Consider the following 13268-nt stretch of genomic DNA (forward strand, 5'->3'; position numbering starts at 1 on the left):
GAGAGAGGGAGAGGAAGAGAAAATTTTAAGCAGGTTCCACACCCAGCAAGGAAACTGATGTTGAGATCATGACCTGAGCCGAGATCAAGAGTTGGACGCTTAACCAACTGAGCCACCGAAGCGCCCCCAGTAGATAGTTTCAGGTGAACAATCTCCAAATCCATCTCTACAGTAAAAGAGGTTTTCCCGAGGGAGGACAGAGCCAAGTAAGCTCCAAGTTTTAAAACAGATTGAGCCTGTAGGGCCATCCATGGGGCAATGTCCACAAGAGGAAGGAAATTTTCAAGAGGGTGAGTGGAAAGAGAGAAAGGGGAAGGAACGGAAGGAAAGGAAAAGAGGCCAAATACCTTTGACATTTGCTCGGGGAGTTTTGTATATAAAATGGAATCCTCTAGGGGCAGAAGGGACAGAAGAGGGAAGGACAGGGAGCCAGGTCGGCCTCATTCCACCTCTCTCGTTTACCAATATATTCAACCTCTTAGGAATTTCTCCTGTTATTCTAACCTTCAAAATCAACAAGGATCCAACTAATTCTCACTCTGTGCACTGCTATGCCCCTGCTCTGTGCAACCTTCCTCTCCAGCCAGGATTATTTCAGTAGCTCCTAACTTGTTTTAACTTTGCCCACACAACTGGCTCCCCGTATGGCATCAAACTAATCTTTCAGCAATATAGATCATGTCACCTCCTGCTCAGACCCTCATGAGCTTCTACCTACCCCCTCAGAGCCCTTGACCTTAATGTTCTTCTCAGGTATTCCTACCTCACTTCATCCAGGTTCTTGCTCAGATCCCATCTTCTCAGCCAGGCCAACTGTGACCTCCCCACATATTTCAGGCTACCCTCTGCACCAGACACCAGCACTCCTCAGCCCGCTTATTTTCCTTTTCCCTTTTTTCCCCCTATTGCTGACCTCTTCTAACATTCTAGGTACCTATTTGCTGATGCTCACAATTTACCCTGTCCCTAGCTCCTACTTCCCAGGATGTCAGCTCTAGTAGGGCAGGGAGGCCTGATTTGTTCCCCAAGGTATCCCAAACAGAAGAGCAGTGCCTGGCACATATCAGGTGCTCAATTAATTATTGAATAGGTGACTTGGAACATGAAGAGAAGTACAGTGGATTATGATCTCCTGGGAGCTGAGCTGATTATAAAGGATAAATCTTGGGATTATACAAGGCAGGAATCACAAGAACCAACACCAATGCAATCCTCCTCTCTGGCAACGGGCCTTTTTCTGCTACTATCCCAAACAGGTGTCTGAGGCTCTTTTTGTGTCTCTGGCTACTTCAATAACTCTAACACCATTAGCAATGTCTCCTCACAGTTGCTCTCCTTGGCAGGGGAGTGAGAAAATGCAGCAGCTCACCCAGGACAGGCCTGACTCCCAAGAAAAAAATGACTGCTGCTTCCTGGCAGAGCACCAACCCACGACTCCCAGGCAGTCCCTGTCGCTGTCCCTAGGATCTAGTTTTGGAATGTTGGTGAGTCTGGAGCCAAGGCCAAGAAAGAATTCTTGAGACATTTTTGGTGCAAAATGGTGATTTTATTAAAGCATGGGGACAGGACTGGTGGGCAGAAAAAGCTGCTGTCCTGGGGTTTTGAGGGGTGGCTGATTATATACCTAGAGGTTGGAGGAGGTGAGGACTAAGGGGGTGTGTGTCCGAAAATGCTAAAGCAGACTCTCAGGATGCTGGAGCCTGGCCATTGTCAAGCTAACGTTGTTTTTCCTTCTAGTGAGGCACCAACAGGAAGACAGTTGGGAGTTTCCGGGAGGGATGTTCCACTCTTCCTATCTCAGGTCCCTGTCCGTGGGCTTCAGGTCATAAAGAAATTCAATCTCGTTTACTTTCCCTTCTGCCGCTCTGTTCTCTACAGCACTGTGGAGGGGAGGGTGATGTGAGGCCTCCAAGGAAATTGAGTTTCGAACATCTGAAAGTCAGGCTATGGGTAAGAGAACGCTTTTTCCTCGAATTCTCTCTGGCACTGGTGAACCGGTTCATGTAGGACTGGCGTCTTTACCAGCCAGCCATTTGTTTTCCCCTTCCCTTAGTTCTAGGGCAGCCGGCGGCGCCCGGGGTGCCCCGCCCGGGGTGCCCCGCCGTCAGCTGGCGCCGTGTCCCGCCGGCCTTCCGCTCCCTCCCTCATCGCCTCGGCTTCTAAGGGTGGCTGAGAACCGGGCTGAGCCGCGTCCTGCCTCCCCTGCTCCGGCTCCCGGGGGTCCCGGCGGGGATGCGGCGAACATCCCCCGCGGGAGCCCGGCAGCCGCCCCCGGGAGCGCCTCGGGGCCGGGGACAAAGGGCCGGAGCCCAGGCGGGCTCCCCACGGGGGCTTCCCGGCCCGCTCGGCCGAGCGCGGGGGGAGCCCGGCGGCGGGGCTGCGGCGCGGGGGGGGCGCGAAGGAGCCGGGGGAGCCTCTCCGAGGACGGAGCCCTGGTCCCCCGGGAGCGCGGGAAGGCGCGGCGGCGGCGCCGAGGCTCGTCGGGAGCCGCTGCGGCCGAGCCCGCTCCGGGTGAGACCGACTTTCTCGGCCCGGACTCCGCCCGGCTGCAGCCGCGGCTCCCGGGCACCCGCAGGCGCCTCGGGGGCACGTCGCGCGGGGCGGGGGGAGGGCGTCGCGGCGGCAGGGGCGGCGGGACCCCGGGCTGCGCAGGCGCCCTCCGCGCCCCTCGGCTCACCCCGCAGCGCCTCCTCCCAGGGCGCCCGGGGGGGCTGGCGGGGGGGGGCGGGAGGCAGACACAAAGCCCGGCCGGGCCCTCCCCCTCGCCCCGCCCCGGCTCCCTCCTCCTCCTCCTCCTCCTCCTCCTCCTCCTCCTCCTCCTCCTCCTCCTCCTCCTCCCGCCCCGCCCCGGCGGGGAAACCCAGCCCCGCGCCGGTCGGCCGCCGCCGCTCGCCCCCGCCTCCGAGACCTGCGGGGAGGGCCTGCGCGAGGTAAGGGGCGGCGGCCGCGGAGACCCCCCGGGAGGCTCGGGGCGCGGGCGGGGCGCGGAGGTCCGCGCGCGGTGCCGCCGCTCGCACCGCACCCGGCTTCGGAGGGGAGCTGCGGGCAGAGCGCGGGCGGGTGTCCTCGGGGAGCCGGGCACGGGCGGGGGCCGCCTGGACAGGGCAGGTGACCTTCCGGTGCGGCGAGGCGACCGCGGGTCCCGGCAGGGTCTGGAGCATCCTCAGCCGACCTCGGCGGGGCGGGGCGCGGGGCAGCGGGAGGCGCGGGCGCCGGGGCTCCAGGTGCGGGTGTGCGCGCGGCGGGAGCAGTGGGCGGGGACCTTGGTCGAGCTCGGCCTGCGGGGTCGCGGGTGGGTGGCGAGTGCGCCCGGCGCCTGGGAGCGCCGGAGGGAGCGGAGGTCGCAGCCCCGGCCCGGGCGCCTGGTCCGTGCACCTCCCCGGCCGGGTCCGCGGCTTCCTCCTGCCGGGGCGGAAGACCCCAGCGGGAGGGTCGGCGAGTCCGACCTGCGGGCTCGGGGCGGTCTCGGGATGGGCGGCTGCGCAGCAGGAGGAGGAGCCCGGGGCTCCTGCCGGGAAGGGCCGGGGCCACTTTCCCACCCCCAGGCCTCCCCGCCCCCCTCTGGGCTCGACCTCCACCCTTGGCCCCGGCCCCCCCCCAGCGTGGTGTCCACCCGCCCGTCGCGGGGCGCCCCTCCGCGGGCCGGGGACGGCAGGATTTGCAGAATCCTGCTTTAAAGCCTCTGATTTGCTGCCAGGAAATAACAGGGCGAGACCCAGCCCCGGCCCTAAGGGGCGCCTTTCTTCGCAGAGATCTCAAATCCTTTGGGTTTTCCTGATTCCGCAAAGGAGGCTGCACCCAACCCGGGTGCACTGTGGAGTCGCGCTTTCTTGCAGGCCTGATGGTTTCCCGAACGTTGGGGTTTCTTAGGAACGTGCTGTCATCAATAAGGAAACCTCAGAGCCCTCTTCCACCGACAGGACTTTGTGAATATTGAGCAAAAATAAACACTTGGCAGTACTCAGTAATAACATAGTATTTTTAGGCAGTATTTAAAAAATAAAGTTTAATGTAAAAAAATCCACAATCAACAAAATACCGGCATTTTAAATAAAGGCAGCTTTTGTTATGCATTATTGTGCAAGGGCGACCGTGGTTTCCAATCATCCTCGGTTTGCCTGGTCCCCACCTGGGGGTTCAGGAGGTTTGACAATGGCCTGCAGCAGATTAGGCAATGCTGGCTTTGTAAATGGTCTTTTTTTTTTTGACTGTACAGCTTTTATTAACTTTTTACCTAGTTCAAATATGGGAGAATATTTTGATAGGTGTTACAAACAAGTACACGTTTTCCTTTTGGCCTCAGGTTCCCATATGTTTCTAGAACATCTTTGCATTCCCTGGGGTGCCTCCATAGAGGGCATCAGGGGTGGGGGTGGGGGGTTGGGTAGAGCTAGGAACAGTAAGGGGCCCTTGCATTTGGGACTGGAGAAGCCTGCTGGTTTACAGGGACTGCCCTCAGCAGTTGGAGTCTGGGGACATGAGAGAAGGCCTACCTGCCACTGGGACCTCCTTTGTCTGGCGGCATTGTGCAGCCAGGTTAGCTAAGTAGAGAAGGAGACCCAAAGGAACCCACACTTGACCCCTGTGCACAGAGAGATGGGAGGAGCTTGACTCTAGAGCTCTGCTATGTGCTTTTTTTGTGAGAGAGAGCTTCCCAGCAGCCCTTCTATCCCCACTTAAGGCCTCTCCTCCCCTTCTCCAAAGTCAAGGGCCACTACCCACTTCAAAGAGGAGTTCAGTTCTCCAGAATCAACCTCTTTACTGGACTGAATCCTCTTCCTTGGCGTGGAGGAGACAGATGACTTACTTCTCTCTGTGTGAGGGCATGCAGCATGGGGAGGTCAGCCTTGATGGGGCCCATTCTTCACATATTCCCCACCTTATGGCATCTTGGTGTTATGTCCCCCTCCCTGTATATAGCCTGTGCTCCTAATGAATCTTCAAGATTCTAATGGTTTCAGCAGGGAAGGTTTTCCTGACTTCCCTCCTTTCCCTGATAAGAAGACACTCCTTCAGTGCCACCACAATTCCTTGTGTATCACTTATGCGTAGTACGCAGGGGACCCCACTTGCCCGCTGTGAACACGGTCAAAAGCCAGATCCTAGTCTCCTGTTGCCTAGCCTCCAACACCTGGGTGGGAGTGGGTGTTGAAAAGAATGAACAAAAGTAGTCCTTGGTTAAATGCATAGGAAGAAGTCCATCCTTTGCAGATCATCATATTTTTATAGCACGATGCAGAATGCTTTTACAGATAACACCTCAGTTGTTTTACACCATAGTACTATTAATTCCATTTGTTAGGTGGGAAAACAGAGGCCTGGAGAGGTCAAAGCACCAGAGCTGGGACCAGGACTCCAGGCCCAGTAGGCATCTCAGTGAACCACAACTGACTTGCTAGAGGTGGTTGTGCTCCGAAGTACACCCCAGACAGTGTCTGTCTAGAGCAGAGTTTAACCAAGTTTTGTTTTAGGGTGCAACTTTACTAAAGAATTACGATAGATAGATGATAGATACGTACATACATAGCCACCTGGGTGGCTCAGTTGGTTAAGCATCTGACTCTTGATTTCAGGTGAGATCGTGATCTCAGGGTCATGAGATTGAGCCCTAAATGGGGCTCTGCATTGGGTGTGGAGCCTGCTCAAGATCCTTTCTCTCCCTCTCCCTCTGCCCCTCCCTGCTCATGTGGTCTCTCCACCCTCCCCCCTCCAAAAAAAAAAAAAAAAGAAAGAAAAAGAAAAAAGAATTACTCAAGAGTTACAGCGATAGAATGCATTAGAAAAATGTTAATGTTGAGCAGGGTTTCCTCTGCAGGACTTTTTAGTGCCTTTATTATATTGTGCACTGGGACTCTTTAGGATAATGTCATAATATGGACTGTTTGCCAATTTCATTTGGCCACAGAACACTCTTTCTCATGAAGCATCTTTAGGATCCAGTGTTCCAAGGAGTCTACTTTGGGAAATGTTTAGTTCACCCCAAATGCTTTTTTAGTTCGCCTTCTGACATCTAAGCAATTTCCAAGGAGCATCAGTGCTTCGGATAGCAAAACATCAATATTCTGGACATTAAAAAGGCACAATAATCCCCTCCTCCCTCTTGTAAAGTGTTGGTTGGCAGCTGCTTTGTGCCTGATTAACAGGAGTCAGTTTTCCAGGGTTTGGTCAGATCTGAGGGAACCGAAGGAGTCGAATAAACAATGCAAACAGGCTGTAGGGAACTTGTCTTCATTCTGCGTAGAAACTGGCAGATGTAAACCAGCTTTCCCTGAGTGTGCCTTCAGTGCTGCTGGGTATGTGGAATGGCTACATAGGGCATCTGGAGCTGACATATCTTGCTTGATCACCTCCATTGAGCAGGAAGGTGCACCCAGGGTTTTCAGTTGTCTCATTTCCTCTCTCCCTGGGAGCAGTGTGGTGGATTCTGTAGGAGGTCTACATTTACTCTGGAAAGGTAGCTGCTGGATATGGAACAAAGGACTGCTGATGGCAGCTGCCAGCCCACAAATACCCATTGTTTGAAATCTGATGATTTTAAGAAAGAGTTTGCCAGCAACCAGCTCTTCCTCACTTTTCACAGATGGGTAACCCTGGCTGTTCAGGCCTTTTTTTTTTTTTTTTTTTTTTTTGCACTGAAGGGAGGAGGTGAACAGGGGAAGCTAGAGTTTGTATTTCAGGGTTTCAAGGGAGAGTGGTGGGCTAGCAGGACTAGCAGAGGAGCCCTTGGAAAGGTGACACCACCATCAGAGAGGGCACAGCCACAAGCAGGCATTCAAAGGTCTCCAGGGCTGAATGAATTTATCTCAAGATTTGTTTCACAGATGTTTCCAAAGCATGAGAAGGAGGTAGTCTCTAGGACCTCTTGATTAGGGTGGTATCACAGAAGTCAAGGAAAGGGGTGTTTTGATCATTTAGCGCCACTTAGGTTGTTAACGTTCCTGCTTGGGCTCTGGAGAGTGTGAGGGAAGGTGTGGTCTTGATCCTCTTGTGGCCTCAGCCCAGGGAGGACGGTGAGAGCTGTATGTGTGGGACCTGTGGAGGACAGTTTAGGATAGTGTCATGTCCTGAAGAGTCAGACTGAAGAGATGTAGAGAGTCTGAGTCCTTACAGTCTTGTAAGCCTTGCTCCGGCTCTGCAGGGAATTATGCTCTAATGTAAGGTGGATCTCAGACTCCTTTGTCTAACAGGAAATAAGGGGAGGTCTTCATGGGAAAGTTCTGGAGACTATGTAGGGCCCATAGAGTGGCTAGATCAGAGGCCAGGGGACTGGAGTGATTCCACCCCTGTGCTGGTCAGTCTTTGGCCAAGGCCTGCCCTGACCCTTCAGCCCTCTTTATATGCAGTCAGAGCAGGTTCCATCAGCCTGAAGCCATCCTCCCACAGAAGTGAGTGCTGCTCTCGGGAGGGAAAATGGTGGAGGGGCCTGAGGGCACACAGGCAGACCACTGGCAGCATCTACTACACTCTGGGATGCTTGTTCTTAACCTCACAGACAGGGGAGGGCACACAGTCTGGAAAAATTAGCCCCCTCTTCATTTCTTGTGATGGTAGGAGGAGCAAGAGTTCCTTCCTAACCCTCTGCCATGAGGCTTATCCCTCTATGGCCCGTGAGTGGGCGCACTGGCCCACCAGAAACCATCTTAGATGCTTCCTGGCTGTGCTTACTTCCCACAGTTATACTGCGGACTAAATGTCCTCAGAGCATATTGGAAATATTTGGTGTGGATGCCTGTAACTTTGTAAATGTCCTTCTTGGACATAGTTAGCTCACTGTGTCTACGATCATTGGCTCCCAGTTCCTTGAAGACTAATGAAGTGTAGGATGGAGGACATTGAGAACTGTGCATCTAGGAAGCCAGAGAACATTTACATCTGACAGAGAATTTCTTACATCAGGAAAGGGCAACCTATACCCTCACTGTCCAGGCCAGTCACATGTCACATTCTTACCCTATAAATACACGTAAGCATCTGAGGGCATATGTGCCTCTCACCTCCATCCTTTCTGCCCCATGACCACCATCATCCTCTCCTATTTCTGGTGGGTGCACGACCCCGCCAGTTGGAAGCGTAAGATGGTGGGATGTGTGATTTGTTTCAAACTAGCCAATCAGGGATCCCTGGGTGACGCAGTGGTTTAGCGCCTGCTTTTGGCCCAGGGCGCGATCCTGGAGACCCGGGATCGAATCCCACGTCGGGCTCTCGGTGCCTGGAGCCTGCTTCTCCCTCTGCCTGTGTCTCTGCCTCTCTCTCTCTCTCTCTCTCTCTCTCTCTCTCTCTGTGTGTGTGTGTGTGTGACTATCATAAATAAATAAAAAATAAAAAAAAAACTAGCCAATCACAGGCAGCCTCAGAGGGAAAGTGCACTATTGCCAGGGGTTTGCAATGTAACATGTAGATCCTACCAGTGATGTCCCACCAGTAAGAACTCCATGCACCTGCTCTTCTGAGTATGCAGCACCTGGAATGGTGGTTGAGACAGAGAAGTCAGAATAATATGGCAGGACCCTGTGGAATCTGAGGAGACATTAAACATCTTGGTTCAGGATCTCAAGAGACAAATCATGATAGGGTGTGATTTGGGTGATCGATATGAGGTAAAAAATTAATCTCTTTTATTTTTTTCTAAGGCACTTTTCATTTAGTGTAAGAATCAAGAAACCATTAAAATTGCAATTGCAAGAGGAGAAAATGATCAGCTGTAAGAATGAAAGAAAATGAATAGCACGACGGTGTAACATTTTAGCTACTATTTTACCATGAGTCCATGTAAACTTGTGGACCTTAGCTGGTCTTTTTTTTTTTTTTAAGATTTTATTTATTTATTCATGAGAAACAGAGAGGGAGAGAGAGAGCGAGCACGAGTGGCAGAGGGAGAAGCAGGCTCTGTGCAGGGAGCCCGACGTGGGACTGGATCCCGGGTCTCCAGGATCACGCGCTGGGCTGAAGGCGGCGCCAAACCGCTGGGCCACCCGGGCTGCCCCCTTAGCTGGTCTTTAATATGGAGGGATTCTTTATCGCATCCCATGATTGATGATACAGCAAAGCTGTGAAAGGCTTCAGGGAAAGCTGTACTCGATTCTGCCAGAGAGGAAAGGAGCCTAGTGTAAGAACCAAGACTTCATAGTTCTCAGGGCTTATGATGCTTTTATAAGATAAACACCATTCTAGAAATAGTGGTACAAATCAATAAACATAGCAAAATAGCTGTTGAACGCTGATTGAACTGAAGATACTTTATAACAGTATGATTTAGTATTATTTAATTTAACAAATCTGCCTTTGAGGGACATTTCCTTTTGGTGGATGCTAGAAAGACTGACCAGAATATGATACCATTTGCTTTCAAACATTTTAATACACCATACAAAAAGCCCAGCACAGAAGCAAGGAGAGCATCTTCTGACCAATAAAACATTTTCTGATAAAACTATTCAAAAGAAAATCTCTGCCAATGAACATTGGTGAGGAAACACAGTTTGCCTTGCCCTCAGTCTTGAGGAGGAATTAGGAAATCTTGTTTTCCTTGCAGAGTTGCTTTGGCTCAGCCACAAACATGCTCTGCAATCCATTGGCCCTGCATCCTGGTCACTGCCCCTTATCTGCATCTGTTCACATCTGTCTCCTTCCCAGCGTGGAATCAATCCATGTTCGGGGATTAGAATCCTTCCTCTGCATATACTTTCATTGTCTTGCCCTCTGTCTCAGAAGACTCCCCTGCCTAAACCCAACCCTGGCTGAGACACACCTTCCCTAGTCGGTGCCCGCACCAGGCAGGGGGACGTGAATGCTCCATTTTTCTGAGCCCATCCACTCTCCTGCTCAGATCAGTCTTTGACAAACTTTTTTTTTTTTTTAAATCACATCCATGTGTATATAGGAGTGATATGAAGTTTGGGGAATGAAAGCTTACTATGATATTTCCCATTCCCTCTGATCTGTCCTGTTTCATTTTCTTAAAATGTCCCAATGGCAACCTTCTAAATCGATTTCACAACCTGCTAATAGGTTTTGAAAAAATATGCCTTGGATTATTATTTTATTCAGATTCTTCTCTTCTCAGACCTCCCAAACTCTCAGTTGATGACCTTCTTATTTCACCAAGAAACTAGAATTAATCAGAAGGACCTCCCTCACTCCTGGCTTAAAACGACCACCACACCTGCACCTGTGTCCACATGCTGCCCGACTCTGCCACAGAGCATTAACATCTGTGCTCCAAGAGGGGGTCCACCCCTCCACTGGTACAGCAGATTCCGACTTCTCTTGCATCCTCAAGGACATGACTCCAGCAGTTGTCCCCCTGTCTGTCCTGGATCATCAGGACTCTACCACCCCCCTCTGGGTCATTTCCATCCAGGCATAATCATCCTGCAATATTGCCCATCTTTAGAGAAGCTACCCTGACCCCACTTCCACCACCAGCACCTGCTTCCTCAACTTGGCTTTATAACAGAGCCTTCCATTCTTTCCCATGTTCACTACCATGAAGATGTTGCCGGCTGAACTGATCTCATCAGGGTCCCCCACAGTCTCCATATTGGCAAATCCAGTGGCCAGTTTTTGGTCTCCATCTCCTTTGCTTTTCCAGCAGCATCTGACACAGTACCTGAACTTCCTTCTTACAAACACTCGGCTGTGAAGACCACACTCTCTTGCTTCTCCTACTTCACTGGGGGACTTCTCAGCCTTCTTTGCCAGCTTCTTATTTCATTGATCCCTACGTATCAGAGTGCCTTGGGGGCTTGGTCCTGGGTCTCTTCTCCTCCCTACTGATACCCGTGCTAGGTGACCTCATCCTGCCCCGCTGCCTCATGTGTGCGTCTGGTCTCCAGGACAGTCATCTTTTAAAAACATAAGTCAGAACCTTTCATGTCCCTCTCATTTCCATCTCATTCAGAGCAAAATCTGCAATGTCCTTCATCACCCGCCAGCCCCCCTGTGCTGTGGGCTCTCCTGACCATACTTGCCCATCTGCCACCCACAAGTCCAGCCACACCAGCATCCTCGCTTGAGTAAGTAGGCCTGCGCCCCTTGTGCCTGCACACTAGCTCTTCCTTGGCTTGGGATGTGCCCCTTCCACATTCCCACATGACCCGCCCCTCATTTCCTTCTGGTCTCCCCCAAATGTCCTGAGAGAAGGTGGCCCTGACCTCATAATAAATAGCAAACCTCCATCCCACCCTCCTGACTCACTCCATCCCCATGCCCTGCCTTATTTTTCATCAAGCATTTATTCTCGCACAATACAGATTAGGAAAGTCAAGATGTTGTCTGTTTTGTCCTCCTCAACACCTAGAATAGCACTGGCATATAAATACTTGTTCATAAATGCTTGTGATGCCACATTTAAGTCAAAAAGATGCCTGAAGTCTTGGGCAGTGTAGCTACGGAGGCCAAAATATCTTTTTATGCTAAAAATAAGAATGTGCCTTGTTCTGAGGAAGCCTTCACCAGTTGAAGCAGGACACATTTCACACTCAGTTCCATAGTGCAAGGTCTCATGGCTCACCCTCAAGAATCAGGAGGGAAACAGGCTACGAAACTCCTCCCTCTTTTTTTTTTTTTTAAGATTTTATTTATTTATTCACGAGAGACAGAGAGATAGAGACACAGGCGGAGGGAGAAGCAGGCTCCCTGCGGGAAGCCAGATGTGGGACTCAATCCCAGGACCCCAGGATCATGCCCTGAGCGGAAGGCAGACGCTCAACCACTGAGCCACCCTGGTGCCCCTGAATCCTCCCTCCTCGTCCTTTGCCCCAAACCCCAGGAACAATTTCTTCAAGGGAGATTTTTTTTTTAAAGTACATGTCATATTCAAATTAAGTTTAAGATAAATTTGGAAATTTAAATGTAACCCACGTCTGAGGGATGGCTCTGGGGGACAGCAGTGCTCTGAAGCTAGCAAAGGGCCAGACTCTTGAGAGTCACTTAACTTCTGAGGAGAAATTCCTCCTGCAAATGCTGCTTGTAGACAGGTTTTCAACCCTCACGCCTGGCTGGTGGAGCAAGGCAGGACCAGCCACATTACTTGTGGGCTCAGTGCAAATGGAAATGGGAGCCCCTTGCTTAAAAATAATTAATAATTTCAAGGAGGTATCAGCAGATCATTAAACCAAGAGTGGAGCCTTTCTGAACACAGAGCCTGTGTGGCTACATGGGTCATGCACCCCAAAGCTGGCCCAGGCGCTCTGCAGAGCCCAGGTTGCATGAGACATAAGCTTCCCCTGGCAGGAGTTCCCTGTCAGAAACAGATGAATGACATCAGCTGGGGATATGGGAGTGCCCAGAATGTGGCAGACTCTGTGCTCACCTCACACATGCTGACCTCATTTCGGAATCTTAACCAGTCTGCCTGTGAGGTGATCACCTCATGTATCATCCCCTTGGTATCCATGAAATAGTTTTATTATCCCTCATTTTTCATATTGTAGAAACTGAGGTGCAGAGAGATTAGGTAACTTATCCGTGGTCACAAAGAACAGAATGAAAGAGCTACAATTCAAACCAGGTCCTAAGCTCTTAGCAACTACCCTGTAATATCTGTACAGATATCTCCATGCAGAAAGATGAAGGTGTTTCCTAGTCCTAGGGCTGCCCTAACAAGTACCCCAGACTGAGTGGCTTAAAACAACAGAAATTTCGTGCCGCCTGATCCTGGAGACCAGAAGTCTGAAAGCCAGGTGTTAAAAATAACGTCATGGGGTGTATAAAAATAAAATAATAAAATTATTTTCTGTAGGCATTTTCAATTCCTTCATGTGCAACAGAGGCAGAAGACAAGGAAAAATCATAGCTTTTCCTGACTAAATATTCCTCTCCCATCTTCTGCAATCTCTGGCTCGTGATCTTTTCCCCACTTCTCTCTCTGGTTGCAAAAATATTGCTTTTATCATTTGCAGCTCCAAGAAAAATACAATGTGCCCAGTCCACATTCTTATCTGACTTCCTCTGGAAACATAGGTCAGGGTTGGTTGAGTGCCTTGTGCTGCTCTATGGCTCTATCCTCTCGAGCAATCCCCAAGCTCCCTTTCCTGCTTCAATGAACTCTGCTTGGTGGCTGGGGTCAGGAAGGGAGAAGTGACACTTGAGTTGGGTTTAGATACACTGTTTTAGCTGAATCCAGGAGCATGAGCTTTGCCTTGACCAGTTCTCTGTGAGAAAAAAAAGAGGGGAACCTACAAAAGCCTCCAAATCCTGCCTGTGAATGAGGGTAGTTATTCTACAGACAGAACCCAAGGGGAAGAACCCCTATGGAGGCTGGTGCT

The 13268-nt window shown here is 51.2% G+C and overlaps 1 protein-coding gene across 3 annotated transcripts in view; it reads left to right on the top strand.

Moving 5' to 3' along the window:
* The first annotated feature begins 1668 nt into the window (after positions 1-1668).
* The window catches only part of RIN2 (Ras and Rab interactor 2), a 213502-nt gene continuing 201902 nt past the window's right edge, over positions 1669-13268 (top strand). The window contains exon 1 of one of the 3 annotated variants that reach the window (XM_055344961.1): positions 1669-1950. In XM_055344961.1, coding sequence (XP_055200936.1) covers positions 1947-1950 — 4 coding nt within the window. In that variant the 5' untranslated portion in view covers positions 1669-1946. Of the gene's footprint in view, positions 1951-2853; positions 2931-13268 lie in introns of those variants that run through there. The other 2 variants (XM_055344968.1, XM_055345003.1) reach the window with 2 other exon arrangements.

This window comes from Nyctereutes procyonoides, unplaced genomic scaffold (assembly GCF_905146905.1).
Source record: "Nyctereutes procyonoides isolate TBG_1078 unplaced genomic scaffold, NYPRO_anot_genome, whole genome shotgun sequence".
Taxonomy (NCBI): Eukaryota; Metazoa; Chordata; class Mammalia; order Carnivora; family Canidae; genus Nyctereutes; species Nyctereutes procyonoides.